This window comes from Sorex fumeus, unplaced genomic scaffold (genome assembly GCF_029834395.1).
Source record: "Sorex fumeus unplaced genomic scaffold, SorFum_2.1 ptg000135l, whole genome shotgun sequence".
Taxonomy (NCBI): Eukaryota; Metazoa; Chordata; class Mammalia; order Eulipotyphla; family Soricidae; genus Sorex; species Sorex fumeus.
This window is the reverse complement of record NW_026606192.1, coordinates 405899-433179: the sequence shown is the minus strand read 5'-3', so window position 1 is coordinate 433179 and position 27281 is coordinate 405899. Positions and strand designations below refer to the sequence as shown.

Sequence of the window (27281 nt, the reverse complement as noted above, 5' to 3'; positions counted from 1 at the left end):
ATGATTGGTTGGCTACTATCTGAATCCCATCAAATGCAGTGTGGTAACTATGGAGAATGGGTAAGGAGTGTCTTATGATGTGTCCAGAAATATGGTCACTTGTGCGTGAGGCTTGGCCCGAGCGTGTGGGGAGCGGCTTTGAGCCGGGCGGCAGTTGGGTTGTGAAGGTTTTTGGCTACAGGGACTGGGTCCCTTGGGACGGGGAGGGCTCTCACTCGCCCCCCTCTGGGGCGCTCCGAGTGAAACAGCCTAGGGTGGGGTCTGGTGGCATGGCTATGGGGGGGACATCATGTTGCTCTCTTCCGGTAGAAGTCGCCTGTCCACAAGCGGTCACTTTATCACGGGTTTCGAGAAATGAGAGATGGTTGGGGTGGAGGGGGCTGGCGGGAGGGAGACTGGGAATATTGGTGGGGGGAATGTGCGCTGGTGAAGAGGCGGGTGTTTTGTCCGACTGAAGCCCGTCCGTGAACAGCTTTGTAACTGTGTGTCTTGGTGATGTAGTAGAAAGAAAGAAAGAAAGAAAGAAAGAAAGAAAGAAAGAAAGAAAGAAAGAAAGAAAGGGAAAGGAAAGAAAAAAAGGAAAGAAGGAAGGAAGGAAAGAAAGAAGGAATGGAAAGAAGGAAGGAAGGAAGGAAAGAAAGAAGGAAGGAAAGAAAGAAACAAGGAAGGAAAGAAAGAAACAAGGAAGGAAAGAAGGAAGGAAGGAAAGGAAAGAAGGAAGGAAGGAAGGAAGGAAGGAAGGAAGGAAGGAAGGAAGGAAGGAAAGAAGGAAGGAAAGACAGACAGACCCTAAGAGGTGCTGCTTTGGAATGAATTTCCAAGGATGGGTCGGGCTAAGGTGATGACCTTGCATGTGGTCCAACAGGGTTCTGCCAAGCATCGCTGGGTACAGCCCTGGAATGCCAAGAACCCAGCCTGCAGGAACCCGGGTGTGGTTGAGTAGCTAAAGCCACTGCCTTATGTGACTTTTGTTTTTGCTTTTTTTTTTTGGGGGGGGTCCCACCTGGAGATGCTCAGGGCTGAGTCCTGGCTCTGCGCTTGGGAATCACTCCTGGTGGTGCTCGGGGGACCCTATGGGATGCCGGGAATCAAACCCAGGTCAGCTGCGTGCCAGGCCAACGCCCTCCCCGCTGTGCTATCACTCCAGCCCCGGATATGGTACTTCTTGTTCTCTGTGGTTCTGGGGACCATCTGGGGCCTCCAGAACCTCCCTTAGTGATGCTCAGGGGACCATATGTAGAGCTGGGGATCGAGCTGGGGCTGGCCTCAGGCAGGGCATTTGCCTGACCCCTGGCTATTTCTCTAGTCTCACGCGTATCATTTTAGTACGACCTTTCTGGCGCGAAGTTCTCTCTGTGGTTGTGATCTGCATTTTTCCCCCTGACCTGCCTATTCCTGGTGGTGCTTTTTGGGAAGAATCTCAGAGTCTCTATCCGTTTCCTCAGCAGTTAAACTATCAAACCCATTTCCTCCCACTAAGTAGATCTATCGGCTTCCTTTGCCTACACAATTTTTTTATAGCTCAATATGGTCCCCCCTTTATTTTTTTATCTTATTGGAGTCACGTAAAAATATAGATTTATATCACCAAGATCGATGTTAAGGGGGTTTCCCTTCATTTTTCTTCGGCGAGTTTTATGGCTCTAGGGGGTCTTTCGTGCATTCCGAGCTGGTTTTTGCGGAGGGCGTGTCTGGGATGGGCTTACGTGTTTGCATGCGCTGGAGCTCCCATGTTCTTTGCCGGGGGCGATTTGTTACCTCTATCAGAGAGTTTATTTCTGGGCTTTCTGCTTGGTTCTAATGAGCCGCGTGTCTATTTTTATGGGACTGTAACACGGCTTTGATTAATGCAGCCTTGCGATATTGTTTGGAATCCAAATGTGCGCTGTCCCCGGCTGTGCTCGTCAAGGATTCTCCAGATTTACTTGTGGAGTCTTGTGGTTTTATGCCCATTTTAGGAGCCTTGATTTCCGTGAAAAATCGTCCTGAATGCTTTGTTGCTATTTATAGAATCTCTATGTAGATGACAGAGACTGTACTGAGCTTTTAAATTGCTGTAAGCACATTCACAGCATACTTTGCCGAAACCATGAGCGTGTCTTTCTCTCTCTTCCTCCTGAAACTAATTTCTGCAACGGAACCGAAGGCCTGGGTGAGGCGGGTGAGGCCTGGGACTAACTTTTCTTTCCTGCAAAGAGCAGTTCCTCGCTCCAACCTGAGTCCGCGGGTGCTGGGAGTCGGGGTGGGGGTGGGGATCATTTATGCATGAGAGCAAGTGGACGTCAGGTGTGGCTTGACGTGGAGTCCGTGCTGAGTAGGAGCCAGTAACTAACTAGTAGGTCAGTCCTAGATGTCCCAGGTGTTCCCTGGGGTGATAGAGGAAGGGGAAGGGAAAGCAGGAATTCCCTCCTCCAGGCGGCTACCCCTTCCCTACTTCACACAGGTCACTAGGGAGCCTCCACTGGTGACATCTTGTTGTGCCTGAGTTTCAGATCCCCAATCGCGAAGAGACCGAGTCCACACACGATAACACAAAAGCAAAGGAACGTTATTACTAGCCTGAGGCAGTACTAGCCTGAGTTAAGGTCCGAATCTTATCCAACACAGTGAAGTCTTTTTTTTTTTTTTTAATTTTTATTAGTGAAACACCATGAGGTACAGGGAAGTCTTGACAAGGACCCTGACTCCAAATCACAAACAGTTTATATCGGGTTCAGGTTAACAGCAGTTTATCTGCTGGTCTATTTTTAGCATCAGCTGGATTACAATGGTGATCAGCAACTAGACAATGGTGAGTAACAGTTTCTAAGGAGGGGACAGTGACCCCTCATGACTGGCCAAACCCAACTGCCCAATTCTTTTTTTTCTTTTTGGATCACACCCAGCGATGCTCGGGGCTGACTCCTGGCTCTGCACTCAGGAATCACTCCTGGCGGTGCTCAGGGGACCCTATGGGATGCCAGAGATTGAACCCGGGTCGGCCGGGTGCCAGGCCAACGCCCTCCACACTGTGCTATTGCCCCAGCCCCCAAAGTTCCTTATCTCGGCAAATTACTCAACTGGGAATTGACCAGAAACTGCAAGTCCTGCTTCGGGGGAACGAGAAACTGAGGCCTAGCTGAGACTTAATGTTGGCTATAGGCTGTCGTGGCTGCTTTTGGGCCTCACAATCTGTACTTGGAGGGGCTGCGTCTCTGTAGCCAGACCCCCGATTTTCTGTGCCGGGCGGTTTTCCCCTTGTCCTGTGTTGTGATCTTTCACGAGGCAAAGGAAACCGGAACTCACCTGAGTGTCCACCCAACATCCTGCCTTCACTTTTGCCTCCTGCAAAGTGAATCAGCCTCGGGCAACCAGGGGACCCTCCACCCCTGACCTCTCTGGAACCTTCTCCTGTCTGTGGGAAGCATCTAATTCCCAGTGCTGCGGCCCGTGGCAGAAATATTCCCTCTTTCTGGCCCTGTAGAAGTAAACTCAAAACTCCTTCAAAGGACTTGTGCCCCTGGGGCTGGAGCGATAGCACAGTAGGGAGGGAGTTTGTGTGGCACGTGGCCGACCCAGGTTCGATCCCCGGCATCCCATAGGGTGCCCCGAGCACTGCCAAGAGTGATTCCTGAGTGCAGAGCCAGGAGTCAGCCCTGAGCATTGCCCGGTGTGGCCCAGAAAGAAAAAAAAAAGACTTCAGGCTCACCCCTAAACCCTCACCTCTGAGTCCTGACCATAAAGGTCTTTGCTTCCTCCATCCTCCATCCTTCCTCCATCCTTCTGGGGTGGGGGGCTGGGGGTTGTCTCTCCCCTGCAGGTCAGTTGGTCAGTTGGCACAGGTGCCCTGTTCTGTCCTCTAATCCAGGTGCAGTTCAGGCTTTTTAGGCCTTCAGATAGTCACAGTAAGCCAGTTAAATCACAGTTAAATCTCAGCTAACCCAGTTAAATCACAGTTAAATATCAGCTAAATCTCAGCTAAATCACAGTTAAATCTTAGTTCCGACCCAAAGGAATGTTTTGTTATTTAATTGGGGGGGGGGCATTCTTCCCAGCTCTGTTCAGGGCCTTCTGGCTCTCAGTCAGGAATCACTCCTGGTCACCTGCTGTCCCCCAGCCCAGCCCCTTTCTCTCTCCTCTTTTCCTAGCCCCTAATAGTTCCAGATCCCAAACCTTCCGGATCCCACATAAAAGTCCCGTCTTCAAAGAGGCAGATGAAACATGGGTCTGTGAACCATCTGTCCCTCCAGACAGGCCTGTCACAGGCTTATCCCCTAGCCTCGGGGGCGGGAAGGGGCAGTAACAATTCCTTTTTTTTTTTTTTTTTGCTTTTTGGGTCCCACCCGGAGATGCTCAGGGCTGACTCCTGGCTCTGCACTCAGGGATCACTCCTGGCGGTGCTCAGGGGACCCTAGGGAATGCTGGGGATCGAACCCGGGTCGTGCCAGGCAAACACCCTCCCCGCTGTGGTATTGCTCCAGCACCCGCAATGACAATTCTTTGGCACATTTGTCCCATTTCTTGTCACCCTATTTCCTTATGGAGAGACGAGGAAACTCTGGAGTGTGGGTAGCGGAAGTTGGGGGGACAGGAATTCCCAGCTCTGTCCCCCCAGTGGGGAGCTGGCAGATGTTCATGGCCAATATCCGTGTCCACTGTGCCTCCTCCTACCTTCTGTGTTCCGAGGGGCCACAGGACTGGGCCCCCCACCATCCTGCCCTCGTGACAGGGGAGTGATGGGGCTCAAACTTCCCCGGCTCCGAGCTGAGAGGCTTGAGGAGGAGTAAGGTGGAGCCCCCAGGGGAAGCTGGGACCCCGAGGATTCTGGCTGCTCTCCCAGTGCCGTGGGTCGCCGGGACATCTGCGAAGACAGACGAGGTCTTGCACTTGCCATCCGAACGTTTTCACAGGCTGCCTCGGTTTCTTTAATCTCGCTTTGTCTCGACATCAAAACAACGGGCATCCCCCCCCACCCCCATTTCCCCCACCCCCTGGTCACAAGATCTTTTTTTTTTTCTCTTTTTGGGTCCCACCCAGTGATGCTCAGGGCTGACTCCTGGCTCTGCACTCAGGAATCACTCCTGGCGGTGCTCCGAGGACCCTATGGGATGCCGGGGATCGAACCCAGGTTGGCCGCAGTAAGGCCAACGCCCTCCCCGCTGTGCTATGGCTTCAGTCCCTGGTCACAGGATCTTTCTGCTGGTCTGACCGAACATCCCAGACTCCGTCTGTTCCTGCCTCTGACTCGCTGTCCTCACAGAAACGGGCAGTGTCGGGCAGAGCTGAGCAGCAAAGAGCCCCAGTGACTTTGATCTTGGGAATCTTTGGTTTTGAGGACCAAGAGTCCATCCTAGAGCGCTTCGGAGTGATGCTTGGGTGGTGTGGGTGTGGACGCGATATGGGAGAGGACGGAACGCGGGAGTGGGCCACAGCCAGGCCTCCGGGCTTGTTGTTGAGGAACTGTGTGACGTTCTCACACGCAGAGAATTCCCAGGACTCTGTGGAGACAGACCTGTAGAGTGCGGCGTAGGCAAAACCACCACGCGGAGAGTCGCCTGGGATGCGTGGGCATGATGTGGGCGGGCCCCACGGGTGGCTTATGTGAAGTGGGGAGGAAGAGACGGTCACTTTCTCCCCATCCGCCTCTGCCTCCCGGGACCCAGGGTTACTGGGTTCTTGTCTTGCCTCGCAGGAAGGAATTTCAGGAGTAGACAGGCAGTGAAGTAAATAGATTTTATTTGGAGGTTTTGAAGGTGTGTCAGGAGAGAAAGTAGGAGAGAGTGAGAGGAACATCTCAAGAGAGAACCCGGGCTTCTCCGAGGGCGGGGAGACCCCTACACACCCCCCAGCATCAGACAGGAGAGCAGGAAAGTTCCCATCTCAAGAGGGGAGATGCGGGAGACACGTGTGCTTGGTTGACACCACAAGTGCTCGGCCACGTGGGCGCAAGCAGCACCTGGGCCGAGGCAGCATCTGCCCTTCCTTGGTCCAAGGGGGCCTTTATAGGGTCTCTCCCACCTGCCCCCACTTGGGGCTGCTACCCAGGTCAGAGTCGCTAAGGGGGTTCCCAGGAGGGCTGGGAGTGGGGATGCGCTTCTTAGAAATTCCTTTCCTGGCCTTTTGTTCTGCAGGAGCTTCTGGGGGTCCGTTGTTGTAGATAGGCGAGGGTCTCCTCAGGCCTGAGTTCCGGATTTCTTTTTTTACAGTGCTGACTAATCTTTTTTTATTTAGATTTTTATTAGTGAGACACCATGAGGTTCAGTTGTAGATTTACGAATTTCCTGATTTTTTTCCTGTTCTCTTCCGAGGGTCTCAGCAGCTCTCACAGCAACTTCGGGGCTATTTCCTCCCAGGGAAGCTTTGCCTTGGGAGGGGCTTCCCTGCATCAGGCTCAGGGCTGCTCAGGGGACCAGGCAGCAAGAGGAGAGGCCAGTGCCCGCTGTTGAGGCCCCTCGAGCGTGGTATCTGAGCAACAAACGGAACCCGGAAGGCACAACAACCCTGCGGGAGCTCAGGACCACAGAACCAGTCTTCGTGGGCTTCAGGGGTTCGAGGAAGGAAGGGGAAGATAATTACATTCGGGGCATTAACACAATTTACTGTTCTTTTTTCCACGGGAGGCACACTCAGCAGTGTTGCAGGTCTGTGCTTGGGGACCGTGGGGGGCTGAGTCCAGGCCTGTCTGTCGAATCTCTTTCTGGCTCCAAGACTGTACACATACACACACACACACACACACACACACACACACACACACACAAAGATGCAGGCACACAGAAACACAACAAACAGATACACAGATGCAGACACACACAGAGATACACAGAAGCACACACAGAGATACACAGAAGCACACACACACAGAAACACACACAAGACACAGATGCAGACACACAGAAACACACAGACACACACACAGAAACACAATTTCCATTTTCCAAAGGGTTAAGAAAAAGGATGTGAAATTTTATTTAGGTTGGTTTTACAGCAACATGGTTGTTTTTTTTTAACCATAAAATAATTTTATATAAAAAAAGAGTCCATCAAAGTATTAGATAGAAACTGCACACGGAGGTAAACGTATATACACGCGGAAGAATAGACTACATCTCGGCAACTGCTTCCGGAACCTGCCACCGCCCCGTACAGTGTATTGACGTTGAAAGGGGGTCACGCTGACTTGAGCACACAAGCGTTTTCAACAGAAACAAAAACTGTCCCAGCGGCATTTAAAAGAAAAAAAAAAACAAAACTCCCAGCTGACAGGAACCATACCGGAAAAAAAAAATGCTGGAATGTATAAAAGTCATGGAGCTAAATGCATGGGAGGTGGTGACATCAGCATGTCAGGCCTCCTCGGGCAACTCTCTTCTGATCAAGAATGATTTATTTTCTATCATCTTAAGTCAGTGCCGTTGATATCACAAAACACCCAAAAATGGTCATGGTCCTCCCGTTGTTCATCGATTTGCTCGAGCGGGCCTAGTAACATCTCCATTGGAGACCTTGTTGTTACTGTGTCTGGCATGTTGAATACGTCACGGGGAGCTTGCCAGGCTCTGCCGTGCGGGCGAGATACTCTCGGTAGCTTGCCGGGCTCTCCGAGAGGGGCGGAGGAATCGAACTCGGGTCGGCCATGTGGGCTGCGTGCCAGGCAAATGCCCTACCGCTGTGCTATCACTCCAGCCCACCAAAAAATATATAAATATATATATACATACATATATATATATATATATATATATATACTTATTTGGCATGTTCCATCAAGGTGAGCGCCATCTGGAAAAAAGTCCTTGATAGTCAAAATAGTTTAAAACAAGCGTTTTTCATAAGTTACTGAGGAAGCGCCGACCCGCCCACGCAGGCATCAGTTGGCCCGTTTGGAAAACGGGCCCACGCGTGTCCGCCACGTGTGTCTCTTCTTATCTTCGCGGGTCCGAGCCGGCGTCGGGGCTGGGTCCGGGGGCTGCGGAAGTCACTGCTCCAGTGTAATAAATAGGGAGGCGCCGCCGTCCGGCCGGCCCTAGTAGGGGTAGGCGGACACGGCGATGTACACGATGAAGGTGGTCTGGTACTCGACGGTGCCATTGGGGCCGTGGGACAGGGCGCGGACCCGCAGCCGGAAGGTGTCGGGCTGGCGCAGTGGGCGCGTGGTGTAGACGACGCCCTTCAGGTTCTCGTCCCGCAGGGCGAAGGGGGCGGCCGGGGTGGCGTCGGCCATGAGGAAGGAGGTGCGGGGGTGCAGCACCCCCTCCTGCGTGTAGGCCGCCAGCCGCAGCAGGTCCTGGTGGGCGCCGATGCCCGAGGGCAGCGCCAGGAGCTTGTACTCGAGCGCGAAGGGACTCAGCACGCACTCCACGGCGTTGGGCGGGCAGCTCCGGAAGCAGAACCTGGGGACGGGGCCGGCGTCAGGGGCAGCCGGGTCCGGGCTGATGTCGCTGCCCGGTCTCGGTCTCTGGGAGCCCCTGGGAGTGGGGTCCTGGCCCCCCATGGCTCTCTCAGGTCAGGCCTGGGCTCACCCCCGATTGCTCTGGGACCCAGCCCAGGTCGGGAGTGTGCGAGGTGGGCATGGACCTGCCGCCCGAGCCCCCAGCCCAGTTCTTTATAGAAAGAGTGATGATGGCAGAGCGCTGGAGGGATAGCACAGCGGGGAGGGCGTTTGCCTTACATGCAGCCGACCCGGGTTCGATCCCCGGCATCCCCTAGGGTCCCTTGAGCACCACCAGGAGTAATTCCTGAGTGCAGAGCCGGGAGTCAGCCCTGAGCATCGCCGGGTGTGATCAAAGAAAGCAAAAAAAAAAAAAAAACGGAAGGAAGGAAGGGTGGCTGGAGTGATAGCACAATGGGGAGGGCGTTTGCCTAGCATGCAGCCAACCCGGGTTCGATCCCCGGCATCCCCTAGGGTCCCCCGAGCACCGCCAGGAGTGATTCCTGAGTGCAGAGCCGGGAGTCAGCCCTGAGCATCGCCGGGTGGGACCCAAAAAAGCAAAAAAAAAAAAAAAAAGTGATGGCAATGGAGTACTACGCAGGAAAGATGAAGTCATGAAATTTGTCTCTGAATGGATGGACATAGGGAGTATCATGCTGAATGAGGGAGAAAGAAGGAGAAGAAGGAGAGGAGGAGGAGGAGGAAGGGGGGAGGAGGGAGAAGGGAGGAGGAGGAAGGAGAAGAGGAGAAGGAGAAAGAAGGAGGAGAGAGGAGGAGGAAGGAGGAAGAAGGGAGGAGGGGGAGGGAGGAGGAGGAGGACGACGATGACGTGCCCCCCCCCCCCCCCCCGCTGCAGCCTGGGAGAAGGTTCTGGAAGGCCAAAAAGCTGAGCGCCAGCTCACAGAGGACACACTTCCCCACCCCAGGCAGGGCCGGGGGATCCCTCAGTGACTGGGGGGTGCACGTACCCCGAGGTCGGGTCCCGCTGGTAGCCGGGCGGGCAGGGCGTGTCGATGCACTGGAAGCTGCCCCGGGTGTTGAAGCACGTGTGAGCCGGGCCGCAGCGCCCGCTTTCGTCGGCGCACTCGTCCACGTCTGCGGGGGAGGGGCGGTCAGGGGCCCGCAGCCCGCAGGGAGCTCTGGGTTCTGATGAGTATGTGACACCGCCTGGCGGCCACGGCCCGTGGCAGCACCTTCCCGGGTCTGGGGGACAACTCGGCTCTCCCCCTGCAGGGCAGTCACTGGGCCCTGGGCACCAGCCGCACCCTGACCTGGACGCCGGCCGCACCCTGTCTGTGGGAGCCAGACTCGGCGTCTGGCCTCAGCGGGAGGAGTCGGGCAACGTGGATCCTTTGGGCGTTTGCACACCTGGGCAGGAGCTGGGGGGCCTCACCATGCAGAGAGGCAGAGGGGCCGTGGCATCCCGGGGACCCCGCCCTGGCCACCCTCCTGATGGGTCCCCGAGTCAGTGGCTACTCCCAGGAGCGCTGGCTTCAAGCTTTCCCGCGAGCCTCCTCTCCTGGGCTTCCTTCTCTCTCTCTGTTTCTTCCCCCGCTGCCTCGACGGTGTTTACAGACCAGTCTGGAACCCGGGGCGGGAAGAGGGAGGAGTGTGCCCAGGAGGAGGGTGGGTTCTGGGGAAGGAGCACGGCTCGGGCAATGCTCGGGCCCACGCCAGCGGCACTCAGCCAGGCCGGGGGTCTGACATCACAAGGCCAGGACAGCCGCTCGTGTCGGGGAGGGGACTCGGCTCACGGCTGTGTGTGGCTGTGGGCTTGGCTCTAGGGGCCCTGGGTTTGCTCCCCGACAGCATGGGGGAGAGAGGGGAACAGTCTGGTGCCACGTGCGGGGAGTGCCCTGAGCCCCGAGCCCGGCGTCGGCCCCCGGCCTCACCTTGGCACGTCTTCCCGTTGGGTGCCAGCTGGTAGCCGGGCGGGCACAGGCACTGGTAGCTGCCAAACGTGTTCCGACACTCGTGCTGACAGGCCTCCCTGCTCTCACACTCGTTGATGTCTGCGTGGGGCAAGGGACGGGGTGACCCAGGGTCCGGCCTGAGCCCCACGCATCCTCCCCGCCCCCCCCCCCCCCGGGGCATCGGGAGCTGCTGACAGACCCCCAGACTGGCTCTGGGCCCCGCCCCTCCCCGGGTGGGGGGGAAGCAGGGTTGGATGATGGACATCCTGCCCACAGACAGTGCTCTAAGGGCCCCAGGGCAGCCACATGCCGGCCCCTGGCCCCTCCCTGAGCGTGGTCAGAAGGTCCCAGGTGTTCCGTCTGGATACGCGGAGGGCCGAGGGATGAAGGGGCAGACGGAAATGGGGAGCGGGATGTTGTTAAAGACACTCTGTGAGGTGCCCCACTCGTCGCTGGGGTCTTCGCCCCTCCCAGAAGACACTCAGCGCTGCCCGCCAGACCACCAGCCCTGCAGAGACAGCTCCCTGGGAAGAAACAGCTCAGGGGCGTGAGAGCGTTCACAGTCACAGGCCAGGGCTGGGAGAAAGGCCCCAGACACGCAGGGCAGGACCCGAGGCGTCACCGAACTCCCCTGTGCCAGGCCCAAACGCTCCAGTTGAGTGACAGTGGCTGGACGCATCAGAAAACAACCCAATATTCAACCCAATGTTCAAGACGCATTTGGAAAAGGCGTCAGGGAAAAGGCGGGCTCAAGGGCAGAGGCAGGAAACACCGTTTTCAAGCAAACCCACCTCGGAATGGCAAGAGGCCATTTTCAGACAACACAGAATTCCACAAGGGACGGGGACGGTCATTTCTAAATGATCCGAACACTAGGAAGAACTCACAGTCCTAAACATTTACGCACCTACGAGGGACCATCAAAATACTTAAAACATGGGGCTGGAGCCATAGCCCAGAGGGGAGGGCGTTTGCCTTGCACGCGGCTGACCCGGGTTCGATCCCCAGCATCCCACAGGGTCCCCTGAGTACCACGAGGAGTCATTCCTGAGTGCAGAGCCGGGAGGAACCCCTGAGCATCACCGGGTGTGACCCTGCCCCCCCCCAAAAAAAGCAAAAAACAAAATGGTTAAAACAACCTGCAACATACTGACACCAAGACAATCGCGAGGGGAGATTTACACGCTGTCCAAAGCGGAACCAAACGCTGGCTTGGAACAGAGCCCGACCCCCTGTGACACACCATTTCACTTCTGCACATCTATGCCAAGGGCCTAAAAACACAACTCCGAAATCTGCCCTCCTGCATTCACTGCCGAACCACTCACGGCAGCCAAAACAGGGAAACAGCCCGAGAGTCCAAGATCTGGATTTTTAAAAACTGAATGAAAAAACTGGGAAAAACGGTTTAGTCCTCCCACATACACACCAAAGGAAATACTACCCGGCTGTAAGAATAAAAATGAAATCGGGGCTGGAACAATTAGCACAGCACGGAGGGAGTTTGCCTGGCACGCGGCCGACCCGAGTTCGATCCCTGGCATCCCCTAGAGTCCCCCGAGCACCACCAGGAGTGATCCCTGAGTGCAGAGTCGGGAGTCAGCCCTGAGCACCGCCGGGTGGGACCCAAAAAGAAAGAAAGAAAAAAAAAAAGCTAGAAACGGCACCAGGTCAAGCCAGCATCGACGTGGAGAGATCGGAGAGACTTTCCGGGGGTCCGACCACCTACCGCTGCCCGCCCCGAGGGGATGAAGCGGGGACGGACATTTACCTCCGCAAGAGGCAGGGCCGGCCTCGGTGCCGCGGGGGCAGGGTCCCCTAGGCGTCCTCCTAGTCCGGGAGCGGCCCGTCCAGCTGCGCCTGGACTCCGCGTAGGAGCTGGAGAGCCAGGAGAACCCTCTGGACCGCCGTGGGGGCTGCTGGGGGCTCCTCTCCGGGCTCGGGGGCCCGGCCCTCGGCAGCCGCTCCAGCCCGGCACAGGACTGCCCATCGGCCAGCAGCAGCTGCCCAGGCGGACAGAGGCACCTGTAGCTGCCCAGGGTGTTGGAGCAGAGGATGGCGCACGGGCGGGGAACCTGCTCACACTCATCGACGTCTGCGCGGGGCCGGAAACACACAGAAGACGGGAGTCAGAGTCGCAGGGAGAGCGGGACGTCGTGGGTGGGTGGGTGGGTGGGGAGGGAGGGACCTGGGAGGAAGGGGCCAGCCCCACCCTCCGCTGTCCCCACGGGACACAGAAACGTGCGGGGCTGGGGGTGACGTGGGTCCAGGAATCCCAGCGGGGGGCAACGCGGCCTCGGCTGAGTCTGGGAGCTACGGGGGTCACATGCCCCCAAGGGGGGTCCGCTCCCACACACGTGGATGCGGGCAGAACTAGGAGCATTTTTATTTTCTTAGCAACCAGTAAGGAATCTTTCCATTTTTGCGATGATAAGTTTGAAAAGTCAAGCCACACACATTAAAAAAAAGTGTTCAAAAGAAGGCAACGAATTATTATTATTATCATTATCATTATTAGTATTATCATTTTGCTTTTTGGGTCCCACCCGCGATGCTCAGGGCTGACTCCTGCCTCTGCACTCAGGAATCACTCCTGGCGGTGCTCGGGAGACCCTAGAGGATGCCGAGGATTGAACCCGGGTTGGCCGCGTGCCAGGCAAATGCCCTCCCCGCTGTGCTCTCACTCAGGCTCCGAGAATCATTTTTACTAAGATCTAGACCCAAAATTAGTGGTTCTGGTCGATACGGAGTATGTACATGGAAATTCCTCCTGCACCCTGGAACCATCGGACTGAAAACCACAGACCAAAATCCGTTTTCAACTCGCAACCATGGCGACGTGCAAGAAAAACAACAGCAACAAGCAGAATAAAATGAATGAAATGTGCTTTGCAATGAGTGAACAGAAACGAGAACAAACCTCCGAGTGTCTTAAAGGCAACGGGGGGCCCCTTAGTCACGGGTCTGCTGCCTTAGCTCAGAACCTGACTTCCAGCTGCCGGTCAGATTACTGTACACAACTTAACTCCGCTCATCACTGGGATGGTCGATGCAGATGTTAAATTATGTCTAGATACGGTCCCTGAATCAGAAGTCTAAGAGTTGTTGTTTCTGCTCGAGTGCTTTTTCGAGTTTTAGCCTGGCATTAGGAGCACATACAAAGCAGAACACTAGGGCTGCATAAAAACGTAGGGACGTGTTTCTGGGAGAATTTGTTATGATAACTGCCCGCAGGTGACTTGTGATAAACCCACAGCATTCAAACCAGAAACCGCTCCTTAAGGCCCACATGTGTTCCTGGTGCTCTTAGATTTTCCAAGGAACAGAAGAATTCCACTGGTCAGTACACTGAGTTTTGCAGTTTTTTTTTTTTGCTTTTGGGTCACACCCAGTGATGCTCAGGGGTCACTCCTGGCGGTGCTCGGGGGACCCTATGGGATGCCAGGGATCGAACCCGGGGTAGCCGCGTGCAAGGCAAACGCCCCACCTGCTGTGCTATCGCTCTGGCTCCTACACTGAGTTTTGAAAAGCACAGGGTTATTTTATCTGCCACCTGCCTGTTTAACAGCCATTTATTTATGACAAAGATGAAAACCCACACGCAGCGGAGAGATTTCATTGGTTATTCTCAGCACCGGGAGGGCACTTGAGGAAGCCCGAGTCACAGGGCCATAAGGGAACGGTTTTTTTTTGGCTTTTTGGGTCCCAGCCGGCGATGCTGAGGGCTGACTCCCGGCTCTGCACTCAGGAATCCCTCCTGGCGGTGCTCGGGGACCCTAGGGGATGCCGGGGATCGAACCCGGGTCGGTCGTGTGCCAGCCAACGCCCTCCCTGCTGGACTATTGGCTCCGGCATCATGAACAGTCACTTTCTGCGTGGTGTTTCCACACACAGACCCTCACATTATATTCAGGTCTGCTTCTGACTCAACGAGGGTATGTCCATGCAGAGATTATGTCCATGCAGAGATTAGTGTCACATGCACGGAGAGAAGAACCACAATCGAAGCTTCGTAACTGAGCCTTGGGCGGGGGGGGGGGGGGCGAGCCTGGTGTGGTCACAGGGACCACCCTGGGGCGTCCGTCCCCAGTGCAGTAAGGACATACTCGCGGCCACCCGTCTCATGGGGACACGCAGGGCAAGCGCTCGCCGGAGCCCGTCCACTTACCCACGCAGGGTCTTCCCAGTCCTTGGGCCCGGTACCCCCGGGGACACACACAGTGGTAGCTGCCTCTGGTGTTCTCGCAGACCTGGTTGTAGCGACACTGGTGGGAGCCATCTCTGCACTCGTCGATATCTGGGGGCACGGAAATACACGCTTACACACCTGGACACGGCAAACACACATGCTCGTGTCTGTGGACACAGCAAATAACACGCTCACACTTCTGGAGACAGCAAATACACACGCTCACAGGCCTGGACACGGCAAATACACACACTCACATGCCTGGACACGGCAAATATACACGCTCACATGTCTGGACATGGCAAATACATGGTCACACATCTGGACATGGCAAATACACACGCTCACATGTCTAGACACGGAAAATACACGCACTCACATGCCTGGACATGGCAAATACACACGTTCACAAGTCTAGACACGGAAAATACATACTCACATGTCTGGACATGGCAACTACATGCACTCACATGCCTGGACACGGCAAATACACATGCTCACACGTCTAGACACAGCAAATACACACACTCACATGCCTGGACACAGCAAATACACATGCTCATGTCTGTGGACCTGGCAAATACATGCTCACACTTCTGTGGACACAGAAAGCATGTGCTCACGTGTCTGTAGACACAGCACACATGTGGACACACCCATAGATACGGCCAGCACCCGTGCTCACACGCCTGCAGACACGGCTAGCACAGGCTCAGACAGGAAGTCACGGCCCCCAAGGCCACACTGCAGACTCCCAGGGTCCCCCCTGACCGGGCCTCGGGGTCGGGCCTCCTGCTGACGGACACGCCCTTCCCACCCCTTGTTGCTCCCCACTTGGGGAAGAATTTTTATTCTCAGACTTTCAGCTTTTTGTTTCTCAGCCAATGCCCAGTGGTGCTCGGACTGACTCATGACTCTGTGCTCAGGGGTCACTCCTGGCTGTACTTGGGGAACGGGGGTGGGGGGTGGGGGTGGGAGGATGGAGCCTGGGCCAGCTGCATGTTGGTGTCTTCCCTTTTTTGGGGGGTCCCACCGAGCGATGCTCAGAGCTGACTCCCGGCTCTGCACTCAGGCTCAGGGATCACTCCTGGCGGTGCTCAGGGGACCCTAGGGGATGCTGGGGATCAAACCCGGGTTGGCTGTGTGCCAGGCCAACACCCTCCCCGCGGTGCCATCTCTCAGGCTCCACTGTTAGTCCTTATTATAAGTCACTGTCACCGTCTTCCTGTTGTTCATCGATTTGCTCGAGCGGGCCCAGTAACACTGTGAGACTTGTGAGACTTGCAAATCGAATACGTCACGGGGACCTTGCCAGGCTTTGCCATGCGGGCAAGATACTCTTGGTAGCTTGCTGGGCTAGTATCCTTATTATTATTTTAAAATTTATTTTGAACATGGGTGCGCCAGAGACCGTGTGTGGAGCTGGGGACTGCACCAGGGCCACTGCTGGCCAAGCAAGTACCTTTCCTGCCGCCCCTTCCGGCCCCAGCAAGTCTGGTTCCCGCGACCACCACGGGCTCTGCAGATGGGGCCAGGACGGATGGATGTCTCGCTGTTCCCTCAGCTCAGCCCCGCCCAGGGCAGTGCAGGGGCAGGTGAGCCGTGGGCCCGGGGCCACTCACCCACGCAGCTGCCGTTCTGGGCCTTGGTCATGCCGCTGGGGCAGAGGTCGATGCACTTGTAGCCGCCACGCGTGTTCCTGCAGTGCTGGTCAGGCCGGCACACGCTCTGCCGACACTCGTTCACGTCTGCGGGAGGCCGAGAGTCACCCCCGGTGGGAGATGGGCCCTCCCGACCCTGCAGACGGGACCTACTCCTCCCTTCCTCCCTTCCTGTTCTTTGAAAATTTTTCTAAGCAGTGCCAGGGCTCGAACCCAGGGCCTTGCACATGCCAGGTGAGCACTCCATGGCGAGTCACACCCAGCCCCACCCTTCCAGACCAAGGCTAGTCTGAAGTGACTTCCGCTTTACTTGGAAAAAGAACTGGGCCAGACCGACAGTGGAGCCAGCGAGGGGCTGTACACGTCTGGCCTGGGCCTGGTCCCCGGCACCCCAGATGCCCCCCCGGGAGCGGTCCCTGCACACGGGGCCAGGCGTGAGCCCTGGGGACCCCCAACCCCACCAAAAACGCAACCAAGGAGGAGACAGGCGGAGGGAACGGGAGGGGGTGGTGTCCCCCTTACCCAGGCACTTCCTGCCCCGAAGCTGGTAGCCGGGGTCACAGGCACACTGGAAGCTCCCGACGGTGTTGAAGCAGCGCTGCTGGCAGGGGCTGGACTCCTGGCACTCGTTGGCATCTGTCGGACAGAGAGGCTAGTGAGGGCACCAGGATGGGCCCCTCCCAGACTACGTTATTATCTTCTGCTTTGTTTTTTTAGGGGGGGGGTCCCACCCAGCGATGCTCAGGGCTGACTCCTGGCTCTGCACTCAGGGATCACTCCTGGCGGGGCCCGGGGAACCCTAGGGGATGCCGGGGATCGAACCCGGGTTGGCCACTCCGGCCCCTATGGCCAGTCAGCTTTAAAGCCGGAGGTTCTGCCTCTGTCAGATGCCCCGTGGGCAGTTTCTAACTGCCAAAATGTGGGTTTTAGGCCAGAACGCCGTGGGTGGCCGGATCAGTAAGTGGCCCAGCTGGACACTGGAATACCATTCAGGGAAGGGCAGGGAACACTCCCAGCCTCTGTGGTTCTGGAAGAAGCCAGGGCAGGTGGGAGCCTTCTGGGCTTCACCCCATGAATGGTGGGTCTGCGCCTCTGCTCACCAGCCAAGAGCCACAGACAGACCTCATAGTGCCCAGGGGAGCCCCAAGGAACACGTGTGTCCTGTCTGGGTCACAGCCACAGTGCTCCAACCCAGGGCTCCAGCATAGAAAGTGCTCTGGGGCCCCCCAGCCACTTCCCTGCCCCCAGGGTGAGCCCTAGTGTGGCCGAGCTGCCTCTGGGCGGTGATCGATGGGGCTGGGGGTGGGGACACACACAACACCTGCCTCTCTGGGGTGCGCACGGGGGAGTCTCATGCCAGGCAGAGACTCGGGGTCCTCAGGGGAAGCCCCCCTGGTAGTGGAGGGCAGGGTGGGGCCAGCACCGGGCCGGCCGCACCTACCCTGGCAGCTGAGCCCGTCCGGGGTCCTCCGGAACCCGGGGCCACAGCGCAGGACGCAGCGGTAGGAGCCGATGGTGTTGTCGCAGGCCTGGGTCGGGGGGCAGCTGTGGCCGTCCAGCGCACACTCGTCGATGTCTGCAGAGAGCCGGCGGCCAGGGCTGGGGACCCCACAGAGGGCAGCCCGGCCACTGAGACCCCTCGCGGCCCTCCTTCCCCCGGCTACAGGCAGAATGAGGGGTCCCTGGGGTCCCCCGGGTGGGCGCTACCTGAGCAGGTCCTGCCGTCGGCAGCGATGGCCAGCCCGGGCGGGCAGGAGCAGGAATAGGTGCCCATGGCGTTGTGGCAGACGTGCGAGCAGGGTGTGCCGGCCGCACACTCGTCCTCGTCTGCAAGCGAGCAGGCGTGCGGTTGGGCCCTCCGTCCAGGGAGCCCCGTGGTCAGCCAGTACTGCCGCCCGGGGGCCACTGGGTGGGCACTGTCAATCTCCTGGCCCTCAGGGAGGCTCGGACACTGCCCCGGCCCTGCACTCCCCTACTCACCGGTGCAGAAGGGTCCGACGGAGTCCAGGGTGAATCCAGCTGGACACTGGTTACTGCGCTCTCCTGCGGGAGAGAAAAAAGGGCCACGGGGAGGGGTGTCAGGTCTGGGGTCTCTGCCGGGACAAGCCTTCCCGGACGCCAAGCAGAGACGGGGTGGGCGTGTGGGTGTGGGTGAGAGAGCAGAGGGGCTGGCCCTGCTGCCCAGGACGGAGGGCGGGGGCCAGGAGGGGCTCTCGGGAGGGCAAGAGATGCCAGCTCCGTGGCCCCGGGGACGAGGCTGAGCGAGGGTCCCCCACTGCCTGGTGTCACCGCGGGAGGCGCCGGGTCCCCGAGCCCCAGGGCGCCCGTCCGGGCAGGAAGGTGCTTGTGGGACACTTGGTGTCTTCTAGCTGGGCAACACCCCACAAAGCCAGGACAGGGAGCTGGGGCTGCCCCCCACAGGTCTGAGACTCTGCAAACGAGGCCCCCAGCCACCACAGCCACGGCGACCCCACCCCACCTGCCCCAGGAGCGCCCCAGGGTGCCGGCACTCCTGCTCCCCATGGCTGTCCCTGGACTCGATTCTTCACTGTCCCTGTGAGCCTCTCTTCTCGGACTCGTGCTCGAGTTCCTCCTGGTGGGTCCTGGCACCTTGGCGGGGCCCCCAGAACGGGGCTCATGGCCATGGTCGGGGGTGGGTGCCAGCCCTGATGCTGAGGGACCCCGGGCGGCACGACTCCATGAAACTCTGAGGCTGGAGGTCACAGAACTCCGGGGACAAGCAGAGGAGGCCAGGAGCCTGCCGGGCGAGCGACTCCGTCCTCACTGGTTGGTGGATGCAGCTCAGGAAAGAAACTTTCCAAATATTTTTGGCCAAGTAGGTCTCTGAGTGTGTGTGTGTGTGTGTGTGTGTGTGTGTGTGTGTGTGTGTGTGTGTTTTATTCCATCGACAAACTTCAACTTTCAAACTTCCGACGCAGCCCGGGCTTCTGTGGCCGCTGTGGGGACCCGGGGCTCCCCTGGGGACGCTCAGGAACGCATTCTGGATGGCTTCCAGACAGCAGTGGCGTTTCCTCGGGCTCTGGGATGTCGGGATAAGGCGGCCGCGTAAACACGGCTTCCCATGTTCGGAGCCCGAAGAATCGCACCTGGACCGAACCAGTTGCCGCCCAGACCCAAGGGTAACAGGAGAAGACGCAGCGGAAGCCGAGGGTGCAAGCCTGCCCCCTGCTGGCCAGTCGTGCAAACCACAGGTCCAGAGCCCTGGTGGCTAGCTGAGGGCCGCAAGAGGGTCCAGCGGCCCCGCTGGGCTTCCCTGCATGGACACGATCCCCAGCTTGGCCCTCACCACCCGCCCTGAGAGGTGCTGGCCGAAGAGGATTTCCGTGCCAGGGAGAACACGTGAACGGTCCTGCAAGGGCTATTCCCACTCTCGGGTCCCGGACGCCCTAACCTCTCCAGGAACCAAAGTCTCAGCTTGCGTGACCTTCAGGGACCGCGAGTCAACTGTGACACAGTCTCACCGTTGGGTCTGGCTGGGAAGGAACCCAGGGCGACAGGGGTGGGGCCCGGCCCCGACTGCCCCTGGGGATGCAAGGATGGGGGTCCTCCCCTCACGCAGCTGCTGACAGGGTTTGAGGAACACAGGCCACGTGAAGGACTGAGGCGGGGATGGGAGGAGAGGGAGGGAGGGGAGGGAGGGAGGGGAGGGAGGGAGGGAGGGAGGGAGGGAGGGAGGGAGGGAGCACCTCCAGGAGTGACCCCTGAGTGCAGAGCCAGGAGTCAGCCCTAAGCATCGCTGGGTGTGACCCAAAAAAGCAAAAAAAAAAAAAGTGATATTATGAGTTATTAATATATTGTAGTAATAAAATGTTGTGATCACATATTTCAATATATTATCAGTATAATAGGAGAATTACATTGTGTCCCTTGAAAATATCATTTTTTTAATGGCTTTGGGGGCCAGAGAGATAGCACAGTGGGTAGGGTACTTGCCTTGCGTGAGGCCGACCCGGGTTCGATCCCCAGCATCCCCTAGGGTCCTCCAAGCACCGCCAGGAGTGACCCCTGAGTACAGAGCCGGGAGTCAGCCCTGGGCATCGCCGGGTGGGACTCCCCCAACCAAAGCGTTTTTGACCCGTAGAGACTTTCCCTGGGGGGTCAAGGAAGGGGCAGGTAGCTTAGCTCAGGGCACACCTGCACAGCCTGCTCAGGAACCCCGATACCCCGAGCGCGAGAGACCCCCGAGAGCGAATGGACTTGGCGGCCCCAAGAGAAACGGTCTGACAGCGTCTGTCCGACTCCTGGTGTGTCTGGGAGATGCCACAGTGACCCGCAGACAGGACCGATGCCGCCGTGCCTCAGGCAGGAAGCTAGTGGGGGGGTAGGGGGGATGGCGTGTGGCCTTGGCTCCCGAATGGGTCGGATGGCGCAGGGCGCCTGCGACCCAAACTACCTTTGGGTTTTGGGGTCTTTTTTTTGCTCTTTGGATTCTACCCGGCAATGCTCAGGGGTTCCTCCTGGCTCTGCACTTGGGAATCACCCCTGGCGGTGCTTGGGGGACCCTAGGGGATGCTGGCGATCAAACCCTGGTCGGCCATGTGCCAGTCCAGTGCCCTCCCCGCTGTGCTGTCACTACGGCCCCAGTTACCTTTGGAGATGGCCGCGTGGACCCGGAAGGCCAGGCTCTCGTCCAGGGGGTTGTAGTCGGCCTCCAGGGCGGAGGCCTGCAGCGTCTCCACCAGGAAGGGCATGCGGCCGCGGGCCGGGTCGTAGAGCACCGTGTGGTTCCAGGTGTAGGGGACGCGCACGCCGCCCTCGGAGAACAGCCGCGTGGAGCGCGCCCACAGCTGGCCGGGGCCCGTCTGGACGTAGTCCTCGCTGTAGTCCTGCGGGCAGGCAGTGGGTGCGCGTGTCCACTTGTGGGCTCAAAGTCGGGCGCAGAGCAGACACACCCATGCACAGCTCAGGCCTGGGCCAGCGGGCTCAGCCTTAGGACCCAACGCCACCACGGGGCTCAGTGGACCCCCAGCTCAGGAGGGAGCCCACAGTGTCGGCCCAGAGAGACAGGGAAACGGTGCCGGCCCCACGCTGGTTTCTGCGTGGGGGCTCTTTGGGGATGCTCCTTGCTCAGGGCTCGAGGGCCACTTCTGGGCCGGCTGCACGCTCCCCCTCGGCCCCCTGTCTCCGGCCCCAAGGGGGGCAAGTCCTGCCAGGGGCAATCGCTGACTGCAGAGGCTGAAGTAAGCCCCGAGCACTTCCAGGGGTGATGCAAAAGTAATACATTTTTTGGAGGGGTCCCAGCGGCTACCGTGGCTGGGCCCAGGGGGTGGACAGGCCCCCAAGGACAGGGAGCGTGGCCCTGTGTGGGGCTGGGGGCCAGACCTGGCTCAGTGCCTGCCGGCCCCAGCCCTGAACCCCAGTTCCTGGGCACAGAGAGACACACAGTCACTGTTATCTCTGTGGAAAAACAGACACGACTGACCCGTCTGGCCCACTGCCTCTTTGCCAGGAAAACTGTAGCACTGTCCTCCCGGTGTTCATCGATTTGCTCGAGCAGGCCTAGTAACGTCTCCATCATGAGACTTGTGACTGTGTTTGGCATCTCGAAGACGCCACGGGGAGCTTGCCAGGCTCTGCCACGCGGGCGGGATACTCTCGGGCTCTCCGAGAGGGGTGGAGGAATCGAACCTGGGCCGACCGGGTCGGCCGCGTGCAAGGCAAACGCCCTCCCCGCTGGGCTCTCGCTCCCGCCAGGTAAACAACCCCCCCGCCCCCCTCAAAACCCCCAAACGCCAAAAGACCCAAATGAGCCCTGGAAATGCACCTTCTGAAGTCAAGGGCAGGAAGCGCCAAGGTGAGAGACGGAACGCCAGTCCCGAGACCTGTCAGTCCCGATCCTCAGCAGAGACCCCACGGGAAACAGCAAAGGTCCACGTGGGCCCAAAGGTCGTTTTGGAGGAGGGTCGGGGGACCCTATGGGGTGCTGAGGATTGAACCCGGGAGGGCTGCCTGACCTCTTTTTTTTTTCTTGGCATTTTTGGTCCCACCCGGCGATGCTCAGGGCTGACTCCCGGCTCTGCACTCAGGGATCACTCCTGGCGGTGCTCGGGGGACCCTAGGGGATGCTGGGAATCGAACCCGGGTCGCCGCGTGCCAAGCCAGCGTCCTCCCCGCTGTGCTGTCGCTCCGGCCCCTCCCTTCCCATGGCAGCGACTCTGCCCTTGGCTCCCCGCAGGGCTTGTTCTTGGGGTGCGTGGTGGGGGGGGCGCTGGCCCGCGGACGCTCTGGGCTGGCCTCACCTTTAAGGTGACGGGGGCCGGGCCCGGGAGCTGCAGGATGCGGCCACTGAGCACGACGTCCAGGAGCAGGGCGCCGTCCGAGTCCAGGCCGCGGGCCGTGTGCGTCATCCGCAGGATCTCTCCTGGAGGCAGGTGGGCACAGGGCTGGTCAGAGCAGCCAGGGAGCGGCTGGCGCCCAGAGTTCCTCCGGGGGTAAATGGGGAGGGTCGTGTGGGACGGGCTCCACCCGTGAGCACCCCCATGGGAGTACCCAGGGGCCCCAGGACGCCCCAGGGGCCCCAAGAGCCCTGGGACGCCCAAGGGCATCTGGACAGTGGGGGTCATGGTCGGACTAACCGGTCAGCCTTTCTGGGGTCAAGATCAGGGACCCTGAGGTCAAGGTCACAGACAGGGTTTAGGGTCAGGATTGGGGCCACGGCCAAGGCTGGGGTTACAGTCAGGGTTTGGGCTCAGGGCCAGGGTCCAGGATTTCCGGTTAGGGTTCTGGGGTCAGGGGTGTGGTTGAGGGGTTCAGGAGAGGGGTAGGTGCTAAGTGAGTGAAGTGAGGTAGGTTAGGGGTTCCCAAAGTCCCTCCCCACTTGGAGACAGCTCAGCGCCTCACCACGGGGACAGAGAACGAACAAGGCCATGGCCTTATTATGATTATTTTTTCTTTTGGGGCCACACCCGGCGATGCTCAGGGCTGACTCCCAGCTCTGCACTCAGGGATCACTCCTGGTGGTGCTTGGGGGACCCTAGGGGATGCCGGGGATCGAACCCGGGTCGGCCGTATGCAAGGCTATGGCCATCACTTTGCGGGTTTAGTGACAGCAGTGAGCGGGTTCCCTCAACCCCAGAGCAGAGCCTTCCAGCGGCAGCCAGGACGCCCCTTTCTGCTCTAGCGGGGACTTTATTTTATTTGCTTTAATTTTTTTTTTTGTCACACCCAGCGATGCACAGGAGTTACTCCTGGCTCATGCACTCAGGAATCACTCCTGGTGGTGCTCGGGGGACCCTAGGGGATGCTGGGGATCGAACCTGGGTCGGCCACGTGCCAGGCCAACGCCCTCCCCGCTGTGCTATTGCTCCAGCCCCTCTAGCGGGGGGCCTTTAAAACCCCACCTGAGGGTTTACAGAGAAACGATGACAAAGAAGGGAAGAGAAACCGTGGGGGCCTGAGAGTGTCTGAATTATCTGGAGAGACGCCCTGCCCGGGACCCTTGTCAGATCCGAGTTCTGCAGAGCAGACTTAGTCACTGGTTTTGGGGACTTGGGTGGATACTCCCTGCTTGGTTCTTGGCACTCGCTCCTGGTGCCGTTGTGGTGCGGGGAGCCAATCTGAGCCTCCCACGAGCCGCGCCTGCGGTCTCCCCACCGGGCACCACGCTGGGATCAAACCCGCGAATATTCCCGGGGGGGGGCAGCCTGCTCTCTGACTGCCACCCACTCCCGGGCGCCCGTCTAGAAGCCGACGACACGGCACTCGGCCTCTCTGACCTGTGGCAAACTCGACCTGGGTCTCCCGCTTGAAGACGGCGTTGGTGAGGGTGAAGCCGTTCACGGCCTCCCCGATTTCCTTCGCGGTGGTCCAATAAATGGGGTTTAGGATGGAGACGATCTTTCTCATGGCCGGGCCTAAGCAGAAGCAAAAAAAAAAAATGAATGAAATAAAAATCTGTCACTGTCTTCCCGTTGTTCATCGATTTTCTCGAGTGGGCCCAGTAACGTCTCCACGGTGAGACTTGTTACTGTTTTGGCATATCGAATACGTCACGGGGAGCTTGCCAGGCTCTGCCGTGTGGGCGAGATGCTCTCGGTAGCTTGCCGGGCTCTCCGAGAGGGGCGGAGGAATCAAACTCGGGTCGGCCGTGATGGCTGCGTGCAAGGCAAACGCCCTACAGCTGTGCTATTGCTCCAGCCCAAAATAAAAATCATCGTGATTAAGTAACAAAACCAGCAGTGAATGCCCGATGGGACGGCGGCTTCCAAACAACGGTGAATCACCATAAAATAAAGGCCAGAGCCCAGGTTCGAAATCAAACAAAGGACCTTTAGAGCTAGTCATTTAGAAGCGGCAGCTTCTAGAAGTTTCCTGAGGAAATCAGGTAAAGAACAACGTCTGTGTTTAGTATACGCGGCTTAGTAAGGGGCGCTAGACTGCAGCGCTGAATTCAATCCCTGCCTCCGTGGGACCCCTGAGCAATACCTGGTGCGGCCGTGGAGGCCCCCCAGCACAGCGGGGGCCAGGCAAACCTTGGCACCTCCAGATCAAAGCAGCACCACACCCTCGGACCCTGGCACGATCTGTGGAGCTGGCTGGCCAACAGTGGCTAGTGGCAGACCCCCCTCCCATCCCCCAGTGAAAAACAGAAGAAAGGATTTATTAGCGGCACTCGCCGATGCTTCGGGGCACGTTGGAGATCCTGGCGTGCACCAGTCTGGCGTTAGAGGTCGGGCTGTCCGTGATCGTGGCGTTGAGGAAAGCGAGTCCAAACTCCACATCGTTAATGTTTCCAATAACACTCCCGCGGGCGTGCTGGGGCCCACCTGGGAGGGGGGAAGAGAAAAAGAAACATCCTGGGCAGCGGCCGAGAGGCGCCGTGAATCTCCCCAAGCGTTTCAGCGCCTCGCCTGACAGCGGGACTGAAGAGGTTTCCAGAACACGCGGGGAGCCCCCGGCTCAATCAAACCCCCCCATCAACCGAGGGTCCTGCCAACGAACACACACCAGTGTTTTATTGCCCGGCCCAAAGAACACAGCCCTGGGGGGGGGCAGGGAAGCGCGTGTTTGTTCTGGGGACGGTCACGGCGAGTTCACGGACTTCAGTGCTGGCTCACTGTCCCCCCAACCAGCCTGCAGGGACCCCCACAGCCTCAGTCTGCAGCCGGTTCTAGAAGGTTGTCGTCACGATGGAGGGGAGGTGGGATGAGGGAGGGGCACGTGACCCCTGGGCCCACCTCGGGAGCCGGTTAACCCCAAGGGTGCTGTGCAGGGTGTGCCGAGTTATGGGCACCAAGGACACAGGGAGAAGGTGCCCTTGGGAAACGGCTGTGAGTTTCAGACCAGACAGCCAGGCTCAAAAACGACGGACTTGGGGCCAGAGAACCAGGACAGCAGGCAGGGCACTTGCCTTGCATGCAGCCGACCCCAGCACCTCGCACCGTCCCTCAAGCCTGCCAGGAGTGAGCCCTGAGCACTGAGCCGGGAGTCATCTCTGAACACAGAGCTGGGAGTGAGCACAGAGCAGGGAGTCAGCCCCAAGCACAGAGCCGGGCGTCAGCCCCAAGCACAGAGCTGGGAGTCAGCCCCGAGCCTGGAGCAGGGTGTCAGCCGCGAGCACCACCAGGCGTGGCATGCCTTAAAGGGCCTCTAATAACGGCAGGAACGGCACGACTTCTTCCCACGGGCCAGTGCAAGCTTAGCAGCACCAAGCAATGACCGGTGGGCATCTGGGCGGGAGCAGCTGCTTCTCGGACAGAGGGATGGGTGGGAAGGACAGACAGGCAGGCAGGGACTGAGAGGCCGAGCGTTGCAACCGCGGGAGGAGGGCTGCGGAGGGAAGGATGCGGAGGCCCAGAGGTGCAGCCGGGCGGCCCTTGGTCCTCCGTCTCCTTAGCCAGGACCTGCTGGAGGCCTGAGCAGCCACTCTGGGCCTGTCCAGCCCTGGAGGAGTGCATGGCAGCGCAGCTCAGGCCGGGACCCGGGTCTCCCGTGGGCACGAAGGTGCATCTCGGGGCTCGGAAGGTGCCTTCTCTGGTTCCCGGACCCCTGACACTCGCTCTCGGAGGCCTCCCGGGACTCTCCTGCCGGGGAGGCATAGCAGATGGGGCCGTCGTCAGCCCAGAGGGGCTCAGCCCCGCCTGCAACTTGCCATCACGGTGGGTGGGGGCTGGGGGCGCCGCCCGTCCGGCCAAAACGCTCGCCAGTGGGCTGCTCTCGGACCCCACAGATCTCTCTGAGACACCGCCTCCTCCTCGCCCACACGGCAACTGACTTTTCTTGGGACGTTCTATCTCTACGGAACTTCGAAAGCCCACCAGGTGCCTCATCATCTGAACGAGGGGGGCCGGGTCTCTGACTCCTCAAAGCAAGCCGTCACCTCCGGGGGGGCCCCCGGCCTGCGGCACGAGTCAGGAGATTTGAGAATTCTAGAAGTCTCTGGAAACTGCCGAAGTTCTAGAAGAACCTAGACGTCTCCAGACATGGAGCTGCCACCAGGCCGACGCGCCCCCTCCAGCCCAGCTCCCCAGACTCACGAACTGAATCTTGGAGGAGACACACGCTGAAGTTCACGGACACGCGGGTCTCTCGGCTGAAAACTCCGGGCGCCTCCGGGAAGGGGCGGGCTGAGTCCCCGCCCTGCTCGAACCCCCGCAACCCCCCACGGATGCACCCCCATCGGAGACCCAACCCACAGCCTCACTGGGAGTCCCTGCGCGCGCCCCAGTTCTACAGACCCTGAAGTTCGTGGATTGCGTGGCCAGGTATGTGGCCACGTGACACCACCAGATTCCAGCAGGCGCGCACCAAACCAGACGGGAGAGTAACAGGGAAGCCGACTGAGCTCAACGAACACCACAGCAACACGGGAGGCTCATCCAGCAGCCGAGAGCTCAGTACAAACCCTCAAGCGAGGACTTAGCAACCAACCGTGCGGCGAGATAAGGTTTTCACAAATTTTCGCAAATTTTCTCTTACCGAACTACCTCTAATAACTCTAGCCCTTCGGTGATAGCGATCTATAGAAAGCAAATTATCGCTGGAGTGACAGCACAGCGGGGAGGACGTTGGCCTGGCACGCTGCTGACTTGGGTTCGATTCCCGGCATACCACAGGGTCCCCCGAGCTCCGCCAGGAGTGATCCCTGA

General features: G+C 58.8%; 1 protein-coding gene across 1 annotated transcript in view; it reads right to left on the bottom strand.

Moving 5' to 3' along the window:
* Positions 1-7947: 7947 nt before the first annotated feature.
* Positions 7948-27281, bottom strand: part of HMCN1 (hemicentin 1) — a 355305-nt gene continuing 335971 nt past the window's right edge. Inside the window, exons 94-107 of the mRNA XM_056106608.1 lie at positions 24810-24959; positions 23910-24047; positions 22434-22555; positions 20783-21020; positions 18154-18216; positions 17881-18000; positions 17615-17749; positions 16696-16809; positions 16135-16260; positions 14492-14620; positions 12095-12418; positions 10303-10422; positions 9379-9505; positions 7948-8372 (exon numbers count right to left, since the gene is read on the bottom strand). Coding sequence (XP_055962583.1) covers positions 8006-8372; positions 9379-9505; positions 10303-10422; positions 12095-12418; positions 14492-14620; positions 16135-16260; positions 16696-16809; positions 17615-17749; positions 17881-18000; positions 18154-18216; positions 20783-21020; positions 22434-22555; positions 23910-24047; positions 24810-24959 — 2273 coding nt within the window. The 3' untranslated portion in view covers positions 7948-8005. The remainder of the gene's footprint in view (positions 8373-9378; positions 9506-10302; positions 10423-12094; positions 12419-14491; positions 14621-16134; positions 16261-16695; positions 16810-17614; positions 17750-17880; positions 18001-18153; positions 18217-20782; positions 21021-22433; positions 22556-23909; positions 24048-24809; positions 24960-27281) is intronic.